The 18,259-nt window shown below is 41.5% G+C and overlaps 1 protein-coding gene across 5 annotated transcripts in view; it reads right to left on the reverse strand.

Annotated features, from left to right (window-relative positions):
• Positions 1 to 197: 197 nt before the first annotated feature.
• The window catches only part of tp63 (tumor protein p63), a 50,163-nt gene continuing 32,101 nt past the window's right edge, over positions 198 to 18,259 (reverse strand). For 3 of the 5 annotated variants that reach the window (XM_077583035.1, XM_077583032.1, XM_077583033.1), the window contains 11 exons: positions 17,550 to 17,807; positions 9,462 to 9,648; positions 9,272 to 9,387; positions 8,318 to 8,427; positions 7,958 to 8,094; positions 7,615 to 7,697; positions 7,393 to 7,517; positions 4,413 to 4,558; positions 2,804 to 2,951; positions 1,068 to 1,161; positions 198 to 983 (listed from right to left, as the gene is read on the reverse strand). In XM_077583035.1, the coding sequence (XP_077439161.1) occupies positions 693 to 983; positions 1,068 to 1,161; positions 2,804 to 2,951; positions 4,413 to 4,558; positions 7,393 to 7,517; positions 7,615 to 7,697; positions 7,958 to 8,094; positions 8,318 to 8,427; positions 9,272 to 9,387; positions 9,462 to 9,648; positions 17,550 to 17,807 (1,695 nt within the window). In that variant the 3' untranslated portion in view covers positions 198 to 692. The remainder of the gene's footprint in view (positions 984 to 1,067; positions 1,162 to 2,803; positions 2,952 to 4,412; positions 4,559 to 7,392; positions 7,518 to 7,614; positions 7,698 to 7,957; positions 8,095 to 8,317; positions 8,428 to 9,271; positions 9,388 to 9,461; positions 9,649 to 17,549; positions 17,808 to 18,259) is intronic. The other 2 variants (XM_077583031.1, XM_077583034.1) reach the window with 1 other exon arrangement.

Raw genomic sequence — 18,259 nt, forward strand, 5'->3', positions numbered from 1 at the left:
GTAAAACAGGAAAGAAAAAAAGTACATTAGGACAAAAAAATATGTAAAACTCAGGAGAGCGTTCAAGGATATTTGGATTTATAGCCTTAAGGTGCTTACAGTCAAATGCACACGAAACAACCAACGTGAATATTTGAGTCATTTCTAATCCATGATGGCAAGTGTTCATTTTGCAAAGTAAGACAAGACACAGCAGAGTCGTCAAGAAGGATGGATATTTATTTTGGATTTATATCAAAATAGTCTCGACATATTTACAATAAAAATTGTACAAAAAATATGAAATGCGGCTGTTTTTTTGTCTCTATTCTAACTTTAAACCTTGTTTTATTTCCTCATGACAACAAAAATATACAACATGTACATACTAATCCCACGTAATAATCCTCAACCAAATACAACATAAGAGTGGGTAACACTTGAAAGTTGAAATGTTCCTGTTCCTGTACAACAACACTCTGCGCCTATAGGTGGCGACACACCGGCTAAATATAGAGAGGATGCGTACTTGAAATGTACAATCAGGACTTGGAAATGCTTTCTTTTTTTTTTTATAAACACTTTGAACATTTCTTAAGTGCTCTCAAGAAAATGGAAGCGTGCAGGAGGAGAAAAATAAGTGCACGTCTATTTCCAAAAAAAGGTGGTTGGGTGGGGGGGGTTGGGGGGTTCCGTGCGTTTTTGTTTTGGTCCTACTCTCCCTCCTCCTTGATGCGCTGCTGCTTGTTGCGGCGCGAATCCAGGTCGAAGGAGAAGTCGGACCAGTCGTCGCGCTGCGGGAACGAGATGGTCTGGCGCAGCGTAAAGCGCACGGCGTCGATGACGCGCTCGCCGCGCGCCTCGGACGAACTGACGGCGGACGCCCCGCTGGTGGTGCGTACGATGTGGGGCGGGGGGGAGAAGTCCATGGCCTGCCGGTGCTCCAGGATGCCCTTCCAGATGGCGTGCTGGTACTCGACGGGGATCTTGAGCCGCGACAGGTCCTAGTGGTCATGACACAGGGGAGCGTTAGTGGAGGCCGGCGCGCCGGGGCTCCACTCGTTTGTGATTGACGGCTGAGGGCTCACCTCCATGTTATAGTTCTCAATCTGGTAGATGTTGCTTAGGCCCTGTGCTGTGAAGTAATCCAAGCAGCCTGCGCAGCCCAGACGAATGAGGAAGCTGCCAGGGCAAGGGGGGGGAGGGAAGGGGGGGGGGGGAGAAAGCGTTAATTCGAGCATAATAATTAAGATAATTTTTAAAAAAAGAAGGTAATTCCAAGAAAAGTCATTACAAAGAATCAGGGATGTGATTTTTCCGCTAATTTGCGGAATTCCGCTTTTTTTTTTATCTACCCCCCCAAAAAAAAATCCGATTTTTTTTTTTTTTTTTTAGTAGTTCATTGTGTATGCACATGACTCCGACAGATAACATCTTCTGCTATAACAAAGACATTTGTGGTATGCTCTAATATGAGTTACTTTTCATTTGGTCATGATACAATTATTTGTTCATGAAATTTGAACTCTTCAACATTATTTGTGTGTTAACTTAGTAATCACATTAGTTAGATATGATGATATTCTCAGTGATAGTTTTTAAAAGCAAAGGCAGTCCAATGTTTTTGAATGTGACTGATTTTGAGTTGACTAAAACTGCCATTTTATATGGGATAGTTCAATATACATTGAAAATTTATGCTGTTGTTTTGTCTATTTCTTTGTCATGTGAGTGCATTGAAAGTACTTCAAAACACGGAAAACCCATGAGCTCTGGGGGGCTTCGCCCTCCCTTGTCCCCCCACCAGGGCACTGCCCTGGACCTAGCTGGGTGCCAGCGGCCCCCAGACCCCCGGCTAAATTTTCAGATAATTTCACTTTGGTCAAATCACATCCCTGAAGAATGTCTTCTTTTTTAAATTTTTTTTTTTTTACAAACACTGTTGCCATATCGCCCAGCCCTAGATCAGAATTATCCCGATATCGTATTTTTTACCGGTACTTAAAAGTCTGTGAAATTATTGGCAATGTTCTCTTCTTCTAATTTGTAGTTCCTGATGGTAAGACACCACGCGAGTTCAGATACCTTGAAATAAGTTAGTTGGCTATCGGTCCATTTGTTGAGAAAGCAACATTTCTGAGAAAAAAAAAAAAGTATTTCTTCAGGGGAAAAATAGCTAGTGTTAAAAACTACCAAGAATTTGTTTTAGAAGAATAAGGATTTTTTTTTTCAAAAGACCCCCCCCACCCCTAAAAATATGTCATGTTTAGTTAAAAAAAAAAAAATAAATTCTGTAAATTTTTTTTTTAGAAAATCCAAGAAAGAAAAGTTACAATTCTAAGAATTTTTATACAATTAAGTCGTAGTAAGTTATCAGGTAGATGCTGCTGCCTTGCTTATTTAAAAACATTTAATGTATTTTTTGGTCAGGTACTATGAGAATATTTTAATATTTTAATTTAATTTTGGAACAAAAAAATTGCAATATAAGATTATTATCTTGTATTTTTCAGGAAACATTTTTGATACTACTACTTGCGTTGTGGGAGAGTTGTTGATTTTCCGTTGTGCACTTGAATGTAGCAGTGTCGAGACTCCTATTTTGGCCTGGGAGTTCTTGAAAATCTATATTTGTTGACTCAAAAATGTTATTTTCTGAGTAAAAAGTCCCATGCCTCGTTTTTTTTTTTATTATTATTAGCAGTCATTGGCTTGTATTAGAAGTGACGTTTGAACCTTTACGCATCGACTAGACGCGGTGATTATTTCCTCCCGGATGAAAAAGTTCAACTTAATTTTTGTCAGCCATTTGTTTGCGGGGTACCTGGAGATGCTGCTGTCCATAGGGTACGGAGGAGGGGGCGTACAGTGCGAGGAGGGCACCAGGGGCAGCTGCGGCTGCAGGCCGTGAGTGGGGCTCAGTGAACTCATGTCAGCGCTCATGGGGATGTGAGTGCCCATCATGGGAGTCACTGCAGAGACAAAAGCGGTGGCGGGCGGGCGGTCAGACGGGAAAAATTCAGACCTCAGCTCGCTTTATTCGACTTACCCTTAAAATTGGGAGTGAGTAAGGCTGGGCGATTATTTGATATACAGTAACCCCCCCACCTCCCCCTCCCCCCTCCCCCACAGACACACTATTTTATACTGCAAAGTATGATCACAATTTGGTAAATCATTTTTGAATTGTTTTTGGAGCAGCCCGTGGGAAAACAATGGTGGATCAGTGATTGCCATAGACATGATGTGGATTCCTACGGCGAAAAGGCAGCGATTTGACGCCATGGAGATCCAGCATGAAATGAACTTCCCATGACTGAGTTACATAGCCAAGAAATCTGTAGCTTAAATTCTTTTACATTTTTAATATTGTAAGGAAGCAGCATCTTTTGTTTATGTGAAAAACTTCATTTTTGTTGTCACGTATTAATCCCGTTCACATATTAATCCAAAGTGGCAAAAAAAACCAATTTTTTTTAATGAAAATGTATTAACGATTGTGTTTTTTGTCCCCAAGGAAGCACTTTTTATTTTCACGTTCCCACTGATCAGATTTAACAAGTTTTTCAAGATGGCGGCTGTCGCTTGGCCAATCGTCTTGAAACGTTGACAAACATCAAACCAACATATGGTCGAAGCAAACGTCATAACAAGCAGCAGTTTGCCAAAATGGTTAACAATTCATCAACAGTCAACATTCATCATCACATCGTGTAAGTCTGCTAGCTTGATGCTAACACACAATTCAAAACTCCATTGATGGGCTAATGAAACTCAAGGTGTCAATGTGGCTCTAGTTAAAAAAAACAAAAACATTACAGTACTGTGTATTGCTATATTAAACTGCCCCCTAGTGGCCAAAGCACACAACAGCAGGAGGCTCATTGAAATATAGCATGAAATCATGATGTAAAAACGGTCTTAATTTTCTTTCCAATGTAAAAAAAAACAAAAAAAACTTTAAAGTGTTAATTTTCTTAAAACAAAAAAAATTGCCGTTTATTTTTTTTAATTTAATTAATTAATTAATTAAATTTAATAAAAACTGATTGAAAGCATTTCCATTCCTTTTAAGGGGGAGCAATGATTTAAGAGTTTTCGGTTGCAAGCGTAGTCATGGAATGTGTTAAGTCAGGGCAACACTTCATCTATTTATGTGTATGTGTAAGTTAATAACTTGTAATTGGTGTAAAAAAAAAGAAAAATCAGTTTCATCTGAAGCAAATCCCAGAAAGGGAAAAGATATTCAAATCTGCATTTGAATGTCAATAGTCTTGGTTTTGTATGGAAGGTGAACAATTGAAAAGATTGTTGTAATTTGATTTGATTTGATGGCGATGTCGCCCAGCCATACGGGAAATAGTTTGAACGCAGGTGCGAGGTGGGTGTGGAGCAAAACAAAGAAAGAAAAGAAGAAGAAGAAATGAGCTTACTGTCTGTGAGGCCGGCGGACATGCCGGACGGGGTGAGCGTGTTGCGCTGCTGCGGGTTGATGAGCTGACTGACCGACGGAAGCTTGTTGACTTTGCCGTGGGGGGGGGAACTGGAACCGTACGCCGGCTGAGGCGCCATCGACGTCCTGCGGGCAAAACGCAACGCACGCCGTCGTCACTCGGCGGCATTCCAAAACACGTCGGGGAGTGCGTGTTGTCTACTTTCACATTTGAAATCAAAATGAAGACTTTTGAAATTGCAATTGTTATATATAGTAATTAATTTTTAATTAAAAAAGGCCATGAGGCTTTTTTCAGCCATGGTGTATACAAAGGCTTTTTTTTATTTATAAATATATAATATATTTTTTATTTATAAAAAAAACATGTATAGAAGGCTTTTTATTTCATTTTACATGATGTATATATACGAAGGCATTTGAATTAAAGAATAAAAAAACTGTCTCAAAAGAGTTTCAAAAAGTCTTTCTTTTAATTTAAAATTAGAAAGCCATTATGTATAGCAAGGCATTTTAATAATATTTTTTAAAAAGCCACGATGGTAAGGCTTCTTAAGAAATGATGTATAGTTTTTTCCCTGTTTTTTTTTTAATGAATAAAGAAGTCTTTATTTTAATTAAAAAAAAAGGCACAATGTTGTTTTTTTTTTTTTAATAACTACAAAAAGGCATTTAATTTAAAATAAAAAACAATCCTGCATGTATAGCAAAGCTTTATATATATATATATATATATATATATATATATACATATAATTATTATTATTATTTTACTTTATAACAGACCAAAATCTTTTGGGGAGGTCTCAATCTTATACAATCCCTTCTGCCTTCATTCCCTCTGCACTATATTTTAATTGTGCAAAATAAGCAATCCTCGTCGTCTTATCTTAACGAGATGTGCTAGCGTGTTAATAACATTAACAAAAACAAAAAACATTTAAAATTGGCTTTTTTTTGTTTGTTGTTGTTGCAATGGTTGGAACATGAAAAATACATTTTGGTGATCCTTTTTGAATAAAAAAAAAACAGTAGTTGACATAAGAAACAAACATAATACAATATTTCATCATTTTGGTTGTCTGATTATTATTTTTTTACATAATTGATTTTGAATGCTTTTTATTTTAATCTTTCAATCGGTACTTAGTTACCTGAAAATATACACAATAAAGTAAGAAAATTACATTTTGACTCTGTTTTTGAATGAGTAAACAAATTATGTAAATAAAAATAATCTTTTAATATATTTACATTCACCATGAAAAATGATTGTCACATAAATTGAAGTTTTAAGACCATTAAAACCCTGCATTTCATATTCTAACTGAACAGCATGTCTTGTTTAAAAAAAAAACTAAACAAAAAAACAGCAACAACATAATTATCCAAACAAAAAAAGCAATTTTATTCTCATTAGCCACAAGGAAGAAAATCTGTTTCAAACAGAAGAAAAACACTTGCTTGTTTCCCCAAACTGTCCTGCAGTGACTTTACAAAACATGACCAGCATTTTGTCAAAACAAATCATAATAATAATATAGTAAGTAACAATATTAAGACCCCTCAGCCCCAAGTCCAGCACACACACACCATAACGTCACGAACGAGTCCAGCTCTGGCAATAAAGCAACGCAGACACACGAAACACATGCAAACGCAATCCAAAAGAGTCCCATTGAAGAGGAAAGACAGAACAGTCTGGAAAAGGGAGTTGAAAAGAGGAGGAGGAGGAGGAATGAGGAAGTTTCAGGAGGATGCGCAGCGCCACCTGGCGTCCCCGGCGGGATCCAGCAGCTGACTGCCGAGACGCGTTTTGATCACACTGCAACAAGAGAGTCAAAAGCAAAAAGTCAAAGATCGGAAAAAGAAAAAAGCTGCACTGCTGCAGTTGGCCACAAGGGGGCGCCATGCCAACACAAGCAGAGTCAGAGAGAAAGTGGAGGGAAGTAAGACTTGGAAACGGACGCTTTTCTTTACTTCTATAGTTGGGTGTTGTGTCATATAATATTTCAGGTAAAAAAAAAAAAAAAAACTAATTCCAGATAATAAGAGAGTTTCGACAAAATGCCTAATTTTAGCCTGCTAAGCTGCAAATAAACCAACAAGTGGTGATTTGTTTCATTTGTTCACGCCGACGGACAACGTTGGTGAGCAGAGGACAGTGCTAATTTGTATCACATATCTAGATAATAATAAAACCTTTCAATGGATGAAAATTGTGTACTTTTATAATATAAAATAATAGAATAATAACGATCAATGTTTGATCATGTATATAAATTAGATACGTTATCAGAAAAATGCAATTTTCTAAAAAAAACTAACTCGTAAATAAAGACAATTTTAATTAAAAATAGAATGTTGTCAGAAAATTATATATTAATTTCTTCTGAAAAGTATTTACTTTGTTTGAAAATAGAACTTTTTTTCCCCTTAGAAAATTTCAATTTTGTTTGCGAACTTTTGAAGAACCTTTTATTTGATTTTTGCTGAAAATTTATATTTTTGTCTTGCGATAATCTTTGACAAAAAATAAATACATTTTTAGGAGTCAAAATATAACTTTTTCTTGAGAAGATATTAGACAACGATTGGTTGGGAAAAAAACGTTTTTTTCTCTCGGAAGAATACAAAAAGATATGTTTGTTAGAATTTTTTTTTAAATTTTCTTAGAAGAATAAAATCTTATTTCTGGTGTACCTTAACTTTTAAGATGATTTTTGTAATTTAATTTACTGGTAAATGATGCAATACTTTCACTGCTGGTGTATGTTTTGCCGTTCTTTACCGCCATCTAGTGGTGGTCTCGCAACAACAACCAAACGACAGCTTGTAGAAAACTTGTAAGTTGCTGCACTTTATATCTCTATGTAAAGAATGAAAAACAAAAAAAACATTTTTGCTCACTCTCCGCTGTCAAAGTACGGTGGCCCTGAAGGCTGCGTAGCTGTACTCACTGTTTCTGCAAGAGGTTCTGCTGCTGCTGCCGGTACGACTCGATCGTGTGCTGCGGCAAAAACTGCATCAGCTCCAGAGACTCTTTGATCTTCACCAGAATCTCGTAGATTTCACGTCCTTTTATCTGAAAGGGAAAGCCAGTCAAGTGGTGGCGAGGCTGGGGGGGGGGGGGGGGGGGGAAACAAAATGGAGGCCGTCAGAACGGACGGTGAGGAACTCACGGGCAAGCAAAACACCTCCTCGTCCGTGGATCTTCTCTTCTTGATGGCCGACATCTGGATGCCGTGAGACACCTGCCGGAAGGCTGGAAAAGTCCAAAGAGGAGAAAGCGGGTAAGCGCGAGAAGCGCTGACGTTTCAGGTCTACTATGGCAGAGCGGGAAACAAGGAAGGCGGAAGGGAGGTCACATTTGCAGGCCGTCATCCCAAGTGAAAAGTTTGGATGTTTTCACATCGGCGATTTTAAAAACTCAACCTCATAATCCCAACTGCAAGCGCGCAGTATTAAAACGTAAGAAAAAAAGCCGTCGAGCCCGTCACCAAGCCCCCCGCAAGCTCTACTTACGGCGCTTCGTACCCTCACTGCTCTTTGTGGCGTCCGTGATGTGTTGCTTGCGGATGCTGTCCTCGTCCGCCTTGCGGTCGCGACCCGGACAGGCGCAGATGCGAGCCTCGAAACAGCGGCGGCCCAGAACTTGACCGCTATAACACACGCACGCGCGCGTGTCATCAGCACACGTCGTCCATCTTGTGCTTCAAAAAGTCAACAGAATTTCTAATAGAGGTGCAACGGATCACAAAAGTCCCGGTTTGGATCGGAACACGGATTTGAGTCACCGATCCGAACCGACCACGGATCAATGTTGAGCCGTTGCACCACTAGTTGAATTTCTGAATTGAAGTTGTGTTTGTTTGGTGTTCGTACTCTCTGGTCTCCAAGGTGACGATGATGAGAATGGGTCGTCGGTTCATGCCGCCCACGCAACTGGAGTTGCACATGAAGTTGTATAAGATGGTGGTGAACTCCGTGCCCACCTGATTGAAAACAGGAAGTGAGGTCATTAGGTGTTTTTTTTTTCCTCTCCCACATGAATCAGCGTTTGCAGTTTTGGTCAAATTGCCTGTAAAAGTTGTTTTTACCTGGCTTTTTATCAAGCCATTATTATGTAAAAACAATGCAGGGGTCGGAATGTGGGGGTATAAAGTTGACCAGGCAATTTTTCACCTTCTGCGGTAATATCAGAATATCTTTTTGCACTCATGATACAAGCTGGTATTTTCGTCCACAATCATTCTACAAAGTCATCTTGAACGTTTTCCGCATTCTGAGGTAGTAATATTAAAAGCTCCTTTTACACTGCCAAGAAAAGTCATTTATCTCCTTTTCTGTGTTTGTATCAACGGCACTGAGAGGGATTGGAGGGAGGGGTAAAATTGATTTGGAAATTCTCCGCTTTCTGAGGTAGTATTAGAAGCCCCCTTTTCACTTTTCATTTTTTTCATAACGGAAAGGCGGTGAAAAAGTCAATCGTGAAGTTTTCCCATTTTTGAAGGAAGTCTGAAAAGCCCCCTTCACACTGCCTGTAAAATGCATTAAGCAACGGCAAGATTGGACAAATAACCCAGTAATTTTCCGCCTTCAGAGGTAGCATTATAAGCTCCTCTTTACTATAACAGGAAAACCTGTCTTTAAAATTAAATACATAAATAAATAAAGCCTGTATAACTAGCACACGGACAAAATAGGGTGACAAACAACAATATTTCCTTTCAGAGGTAGTACCAAGAAAACCCCCCAAAACATTTTCCCACCTTTCTTCCGAGTCTCCATAACAAATCTCCGAAAAGAAATAAAGAGCGCACAACCCTTGATTCTCACCTGCGGCGGCTCGTATGGCACCAGCACGCTCTGCCTCCCGGTGATGGAATCCTCCACATACTGGGCGTGGCTATTACCCTCCACGCGGATCAGGTGACTCGGTGGTGCGATCTGACCTGATGCGGAATACACTGCCGGTCAATACATGCTGAGAAACCAATCAGTCAATCAAAACAGTCAATCAACCGACCGTCGTTGAACTCGCGGCTGAGCTCGTGGTTGGGGCAGCGCTTGACCACCTCGGTGACGTGTTCCGCCTTCTTGTAGACGGGCATGGCGCGGATGACGGCGCCCTGCGGGGGGGTGGTCAGAACTTTGATCTGGATGGGACACGTCTTGGCGATCTGGCAGTACAACTTCTTCAATTCTGTGGAGTACTGACAGCGGGAAAGAACACGATGAGTGGAGTCGACACGGAAATGTTCCGCATTCAGAGGTAGTAGCAGAAAGTCACGCCGGCTGTTAAAAATCCAACATTGTCCGTCTTGTTTCTTTTCTGTGTCGATGTATAAACAACACCGCAATGTACTCGTCCCTGGAATTTTCCACTTTTAGAGGTAGTAACACAAGTCCATTTCACACCGCCACATTTACTGCGATACTTTTCCATGATAAACTTAGAAGCTTGTAGTTGACTTTTTTTTTTTATTACTGTTCTGTATAACTGGCGTCAATAATGAACGGGGAACAGTCAAGCCGCCAATATTCCGCCATGAGAGGTAGTATCAGAACCACCCCCCCTGCCCCCTTCTTTTGTTCTATTTCAATGGCATTGATGAATTCGACCCAACAAATTTCCACCTTTGGAGGTAGTATCAGAAGCCATAACAGGTATGAAACGGTATTCCGCATTGCCTGGGCAGGGGTGTAAAGTTTCAAACACCTACTGTCATGTCACTTTCAGAATGATTACTAACGTTGTTGCCTCCATCGAAAAGAAAAGGCCTGCTACTACTTTTTTTTTTTTTTTAAATCAAGATCTCTGCGTGAAAGAAGGAATGAAAAAAATCATGATCACTTCTAAGCGCAACAACAACAACAACAGGCTGAATGGAAGAGACGGCCGGACGGGGGTAACACCTGTTACCTGGACCCAACCCTGCCTTGTCGGCCTCAGGCAAAAAGGAGGTTCAAGACAGGACTGTGATTACCACCCACTTGAATACGCACGCACGCACATTTTGGGCATCCTTGAAGACGTCTGATGGAAAAGCCTTGTGGTACTTCCGAGCGGCTCCATAAAAACAAACCCCGCAGTCGCAATTAAACCAGGCTTTCATCTTTTAAAGGGCTAAAAGGGGGGTGGGCTAGATTGGGGCGGGGACTGGGCGGTTGGGGGGGGTATCTTACCTTAGCTAGGCTATGCTAGCGCCCCCCCTTCCAATCTTCTGTCCATTCTTCCTTCATGAAATAATAAAAAAAATGTCCCCTCCATTTATATCCCTTCATTCCTTCATCTGTCCTTCCTGCTTTCACTCTTCCTTCCTCACTCCCAATCGGGCCAAAGTGTAACGAAAACAAGAGGCGGCGGCAAAGACGGATGGCTGCACTCGAACCCGACACCGCCCCGCACGCCGCCGTCACTCTGCTAAATGAGGCGGAAAAGCTTCAGATTGGCGGTGGAAACCAAGCTGAATGTGACGGGACAAAGAGACCGGTCAAGGGTGTCCAATTGTCGCCAATTTTACGCCTTCCTAGGCGGCCTTTCACACGGCATGCTTTTATTGTCGCAGTTCTGTTAGACGGCACAGACACCAATGGGGGGGGTATGAGGTCAAATTGGTTATTTTGACCCTCTCAGAGGTAGTATCGTAAGACCTTTCACGCTGCCAAGACGACATTTGGCGGTCGAGCTGACAATGTTCCGGCTTCGGAGGTAGTATCACAAGTTCTTTTCACACTGCCTGTAAAGTTTTACATCTTTGTCCACAAAAAAAAAACATCACAAAATCAACGCAGAAAAGAGGACAAAGTCAACCTGGCAATTTTCCACCTTTGGAGGTAGATTTTTTTAAAGCCAGTATTCATTTTTAACCCCTAAAACTTTTAAAGTGTACATATAGTTCCATAGGTAAGAATATGATTTTTTCTTTTCTTTTTTTTTAGTTTGGCGTAGATGGTCTTCTTCTTGTGTGTTGTTTAACATAATTACAGGCTGCGGCTTTTTGTGTAGCTGCAGGCTAAAAACAAAAGACACAAAACACACACACACAAACTTGGGCCGAGGAGAAAAGAGATCTAATCTTTCTGAAAGTTTGTTTAGATGATATCAAACTATCGCAGGCTCGAACCCACCCAGGAGAAGTGCGAGGAGAACACAACACAACACAACACAAACACAAACCATCCCTGCCCTGCGGCTACAAACTCCTCAGCACAAATATGCGCTCGTTTGCTCAGCGCTAACAGCTAACGCTAACCAGTTGAATGATGGGATTCGGTAGCGGGGGGCGCCGAGGCGTGTCATTAGGCTGCCTTGCGTTGATCACATTGGGACTCTCTCACACACACACACACGCACACACACACGCACACACACACACACACACACACACACACACACACACACACACACACACACACACCAGAGACGCGCACCGACCTACACACACACACACACACACACACACAATGTGACTTTATACATGTTATGCTGCATGTAAAGTAGATAGAGACCATTTTGATTGAACTTTCATATAGCAAAAGAAGGAGACAGATGGACGACGACGCAAGTAAGGAAATAAGGATGAAGGAAAAAGTGAGTAAGGACCAAATTTGGAGAGAAGGATTGAAGGAAGAAAGGACGGCAGGAAAGAATGCTGGATGCTAGAAAAGAAGGGTGAGGAGGACGAGAGGAAGAGTTAAAGGTTGGAAAGAAAGATAGCATGAAAGGATGAAACGTAGGAATGAAGGTAAGACGGAGAAAAGAGAGGCAAGGTAGAATGAACGGAAACAAGAATGACAGGAAGGAAAGATGAAAAATGACGGAAGTAGTAAGAAAGAAAGTTGGCAGAAAGAAAAAGAGGATAGAAGGAAGGAAAGGTGAACGTAAGATGAAAAAAAGGAAAGTAGAATGAATGAAAGCGAGACCATGGAAGGAAGGATGAAAAAGAATGGAAAGAAAGAAGGATGGGAGGAGGAAAAGGAGCATGAAGGAAAGAAGGTAAACGGAAGAGTAGAAAATGTGGAAGGAAGAGTGGAAGGTTGGAAAGAAAGGAAGGATGAAAATGATGGAAATGTGGAAAGTAGGGATGAAGGAAGTAATGAAGAAAAAGAGGAAAGGAACCAAAACAATAACACGGTAGAAAGGAAGACAAATGACGGAAGTGAGGAAAGAATGAAGGACGGGAGGAATAAAAGAGGAAAAGGAAAGTAAGATGGAAAAAAGGGAAGGTCGGATGAATGACAACAAGGACATGAAAGAAGGATGGAAATGGAGGGAAGGAAAGAAGAATGAGGAAGAAAAGGAGGATGAAAGGAAGGCAAGATAGCGCGGAAGGCGGGTTGGAAAACAGGATGGATGAAAGAAGGATGGGAGGAAGGAAAGTGGGGTGAAAGTGAGGAAAAAACAAATGAAAGGATGGATGAAAAATGATGGACGAAAGAAAAGAAGGAAGGTAAGACGAAAAAAAGGAAGGCAGGGCGTAAGGAAGGAAGAGTGAAAAGTGAATCGCTTAATAGAGAATCGAGGGAAGGAGCTCAGCGTGACCCCGACTGGAAACCCGAAAACGAAAAACCTTATCCTGCAACAAACCCAATTTGCAAACCCTGGCTTACAAACGCAAACGCTTCCGTGACACGTTCAGTTACAAGCCGGTTCTGATTATCGATGCAAGCCGGTTCTGATCATCGACGGCCGTTTTTGCCTCCATCATATTCGGCCACGGCGGCGGCGGCGCCGGGCGGCGGGACTCTGCAGCGAACCAAGTTGCCGTGCAGCCGCAGGTCCCGGCAGGCCCGCCAGCTGCGGCGTTCCTGTGGCGCTGACAGCCGCTGCGGGCGCAGGCACCTCACACAAGTCGGGACAAAACAAGCGCAGCTTGCGTGGCGCCTCCGGTCTTGTCTGCTTCATACCTGACGTGTCGGGTCTTGCCCGCAGCCTCAATAACACGGACCACTCCGGAGTTTTCGGCCTCCTTTTTTTTTTTGAACCCTTCTACTGTGGCAAATCTCTACATTGGAATTTAGCGAGAAACATTGGAATTTCGATAAATATGGAAATGGACAGTGTTTTTGGTGAAGCAGTATGTGGTTCAAGGTTGTTTTGGTTACGAAATGCTATTTTAGGAATGCTCAAATTTGGCCCCAAAAAGGTATTATTTTTTCAATATCAATAATGTATGACTTTAACTCATTCACTGGCAGCCATTTTCACTGAAGCAACCCCCTTCACTCCCGGATGTTATACTGGATTTTGACAGATTTTGCAAGGTCCACAGTCTCTTCTTTTCATCTGTTTCCGTTTTGCAGCAATTAGCATTAGCAATATAGCTTCATCATTATTCACAAATCTGTTTAAAACAGTGGGGGAAACATGGCCCTGGTTGATCTCTTATACTCTGCCGCCACCAGCTGGCCGTTTTTTGTAATAACTAGCATTTCTTCAACCGTTCTCTGCAGTTGAAAGGGCTGCCTTCTGTACGCACTAGCATAAACAACGTATAAATGCGTCTTTGGGACACTGAAAACATTTAAAATAGAACGTATTTATACGTTTTTGGGGGAGCAAATGAGTTAATTAGCCGAATGTGTTGATTGACTGCAAGTAAACGTAGCGACTGGCATCACTGCCCCAAATGATACTTTCAACTTCACGTCAACTTTAGCATCCATCCATGTATGAACTTTTCCACAACATGAGGCCAAATCGTAAAAAAAAAAAAAAAAACTTCCCCCGCCACCTCCTCCGCCTCTTGCTGCACCTTCAGTAGCTTCCAAGGGCGAGTGCGGACACGCTCGCTGACACAAACAAGTCTCGGCCCCATTTCGTGAGGCGTGGGACGGGCCCGCAGATGTTCCCGGGACAAGCCGCGTCTTGCCGCCTTTCGCTGGAACACTCTTTGAGACAAACCCCGCCTCCTCCTCCTCCTCCTCCTCCTGCGCCGCAATTGACTCGAAAAGGGAGTATTGACACAAGTCTTCCCTCCATCCATTACTGTAATCCCGGCGACCCCCGAAGACAAACGCCGGCAATCTTCTCGACGCACAATGGAGGCCGAGGATAAGCTTTTGGCAACACGCCGTTAATTCCGAGTTGGGAGATCAGTGATGGAGGAAGAGGAAGAAGGTGGGGAAGGTTTTCTGGGAAGAGGTGGACGGGAGGTGTTGTGTGTCACCGCCCCCCCCCCCCACCCCCACCCCGTCCGTCTTCCCAGACAGGAAGAAGTGGAGCGATGGGGCGAGGATTAGGCGCGTCTCCGTGAGAGTCGCCGTCAGAAAGGAACCGCTGACCATCTTAGGCGGCTTCACCGACTTCAGCGCAGCTTCATGCCTTGATTTGCTTTATGGTTTTTCTTCATTTTGAGTTCAACAACATCAAAAATGTTCATCTGCTCTTTCATCATCGTTACCGCCTTATTATAAATGAATGATTACATTATTTTTGTGGGGGGGGTTTTTTGGGGACAAAAAAAAATGCATAGACGTTTTGTTTTTGGCAGGTCTGATATAGAAATAAAAAATAATAGAGCATCATCGAGAAGTCATCTTCAGAAAATATATGGGGTGATGAATATATAGAAAAGTTTTAAAAAATCCATTTAGTTTTTCAATTTGATTCTCCATTTTATATATGTTTTTAAATATTTTTTATAATTAAAATATACATGGTCTAAACAAAAAAGCAATAAGAAAATAGTCTAAACTTTGTTCATAATTAAAAAATAGATTTTTTTTTAAAAGCATATATATTGGGGAGGGTTTTTTCCTCCTTTAATTGATCATTTATTCAAATCACTTTTATTTGAAAAAATATAAACATGTCCAAAAAATGACAATTCATGTATTAATTTAATAGAATTGTTTTAATTTGTAATTTTTGAAATTTTTTTATCTTTATCTTTTGTTATATAAATAGATATTAAATATTTTTTATCAATAACATGTACATTTTGCAAATGTTGTTTAATGTATATATATTTTGAAAAAATCATAATATATTTTTTTCTAATTGTATTTCCTCATTTGAAAAATTTGCTTAAATGGTCTAGGTTTTATTTTATAATTTAAAAAATAATTTCATACAGTTCCTAATTTTCCTAATTTTTTTTGTTTTTGTTTTAAATATTATTTCAGGGTTTCCTACCTTGTCAAAAATTATTCACATGGGCGGGGGGGAATTCATCCATCCATTTTCCAAACCTCTTATCCTTTTTTTAATTGTGAATTTGTTTTCAAATACTACACACAAAAAAAAACATTAGCAAAAAAATAAATGCTTTACTCCAAATAGATCTCTAGCAATGTTGAGACACAATTGCTGTAACATAACAACTGTGTTGAAACATTCAATTGTAGTTTTTAACGGTTTATATTATTTTGTAATATTTGTGTTGGGATCCGATCATGTTTTTGTGTGACCAGCAGTTTTGTCATGCGGGGTGTGGCCTTTATAGACAAAACACTGCGCGGGAATATGGATGCTGTCACACCTTCCCCGTTCCCAGCCCTGCATTGCGCAATTTTGTATGTTGTCATGTCACATGACCTCCATGACATCACTTCCTGCCAACTCATTTGCTTCACAAAATAGACGTTTAAAGCCATAATAGAAGATAAAGAATCTATCCAACGCTGATTTAAATTTATTTATTTTTTTTACACGAAACCCAAACAATGGCTGCATCTTGACAATTGCTTTCAACACAACAGGACTCGAGAAGTCAATGTCAGGTGTCCCATTTCCAGCTTCTGTTCCGGCTCTGATTCTACAACAGTGATGAAAACACAACCTTGGGGGAAGTAATAACAATTTACGGCGTTCAAAGCCCTGACAGTGAGTTAAAGTTTATGGCGGTGTGATGACAGAGGTCACTGCCGTCCGTCCAGGTGTGGCCACGTGACGCCAGGCGACCGCTCTGTCATTACCTGCCACATCTGCTACATGGCCACAGGCTCCTTTAAAATCATTCGTTCCCAGAAGTGCAATTGACTGGATTTTCGCTCCTATTTTTCATGATGCTTGTCCTGATTTTGGGACGCAGTGTTGTTGCGTGAAATGATTCTAATTGTGCGAAAGAGGCTACATAATGAAAATGGCTGACGGGTATGCAAAGTGGTGTCTGCACATGTATAGACATGGCAAACCCCGTGTTTTCTAATGACCTGACTGAGATGCAGTGTTGCTGCGTGAAAGTGTTGCTGATGAGGCTACACAATGAAAATGGCAGGCACTGACCTTAACTAATTCATTACTGTATGTCAAAATGGGATTGCGGGATGGTGTGAACTTCTGATGCATCTATTGTGCTGAAGGAGGCTACACAAAGAAAATGTCAAAGAGGCATACAGCGGGAATTTGTATACACCTGCCACTCACTTCTCTCTGTTGCGTTGAAAGCAATTGTCAGGCAAGCATCGACGTCATCCAATTTTCTGAGTGTTGACTGGCTCGGTGTGAAAGAGGCCACACAATGAAAACTGCAAGTGAGTATTCAGTTTGCAAACACCTGCCACTTTTTGCGCCATTGTGTTTAAAATATCAAATGAACGATATCAAATGAACCGATTGCTGACTGGGTCTCTGTGTGAAACAGGCTACATAATGAAAGCAACTGCCACTCACTTCTGGCGCATTCATTGTGTTGAAAGCAACTCCCAGACGAGCGGTGATGTCATCGAAGAATCTGTGATTGGTTCTTTGTATGAAAAAGGCTACACAATGAAAACTGCAAGTGAGTATACACTTTGCATATACCTGCCACTTTTTGCGCCATTGTCTTAAAAATATTCAATTAACAATATCAAATGATTGTGTGAAACAGGCTACACAATGAAAGCGGTAAATGACTATAGAGCACCTGCCACTCACTTCTGGCACATTTGAGCAGTGACATCATCTAAGAATCTGTGATTGGCTCTTTGTATGACAAAGGCTACACAATGAAAACTGCAGTCTGTAAATACCTGCCACTCCGTCCTTGCACTTGTTGTGTTGAAAGCAATTGTTAGACTCGACTGGCATTTTTATTTTTTTTTTTTACGGGGTCCTCATATGAAGGAGGCTACACAATGAAAAAGAGCAGACGAGTATCCCGCATCCACAAAACGGCGGCCTTACCGTCCAGGTTGCCGACTTGGCGGTGCTGGACTGCTGGAAGGACACGTCGAAGGTGTGCGGTCCGGCGTAGTCGGTGTTGGACGGGATGGCGGGCGAGGGCGACAGCGCGTCAAAGGTGGAGCTGGGCTGGGCGTAGGGCGACGGCGCCGTCACGCCGTTCTGGGCGTGATCCGTGTTGTACGGGCTGGTGGAGGTGGAGCCTCCGTTCTGGATGTTCTGCTCCATGCTGTTCAGCAGGCCCAGGTTGGTGTACTGGGACTGGCGGACGACAACAAACGACATTTATTGACAGAATGCGTAGAAGCTTGTTTGACGTGACTTTTACGGAAAAGAGACCATTTTGATTTCCATGTTTGTTGTCAACCGAGTTCTCATCTGCAGTTCCGCGGTGATTAGTCGCACTTGCCTAGCTCACTTCAATAGCACTAGCATTAGCCGTAGCATTAGCCGTAGCATTAGCCGTAGCATTAGCAGTAGCGTTGCTTTGTGTGGTCAGATGACGTCACAGGAAAAAAGTAGTCAAGATAAAAAATGCAGTTGGAGGATTCTTGCTGAAGAATCGAGGCACAAACTGGAAATTGAAAGTGACTTGACTTGGATCTGCCATTTCCACAAATATTCCAGTGGGAAGCGAATGGTTACTTTACTCAGCCCGGCTCGAGCTGAATACATTTCACAATATTTTCGTGTTCAACGTGCAGGGATAAAAT

Source organism: Vanacampus margaritifer, chromosome 13 (assembly GCF_051991255.1).
Source record: "Vanacampus margaritifer isolate UIUO_Vmar chromosome 13, RoL_Vmar_1.0, whole genome shotgun sequence".
Classification (NCBI taxonomy): domain Eukaryota; kingdom Metazoa; phylum Chordata; class Actinopteri; order Syngnathiformes; family Syngnathidae; genus Vanacampus; species Vanacampus margaritifer.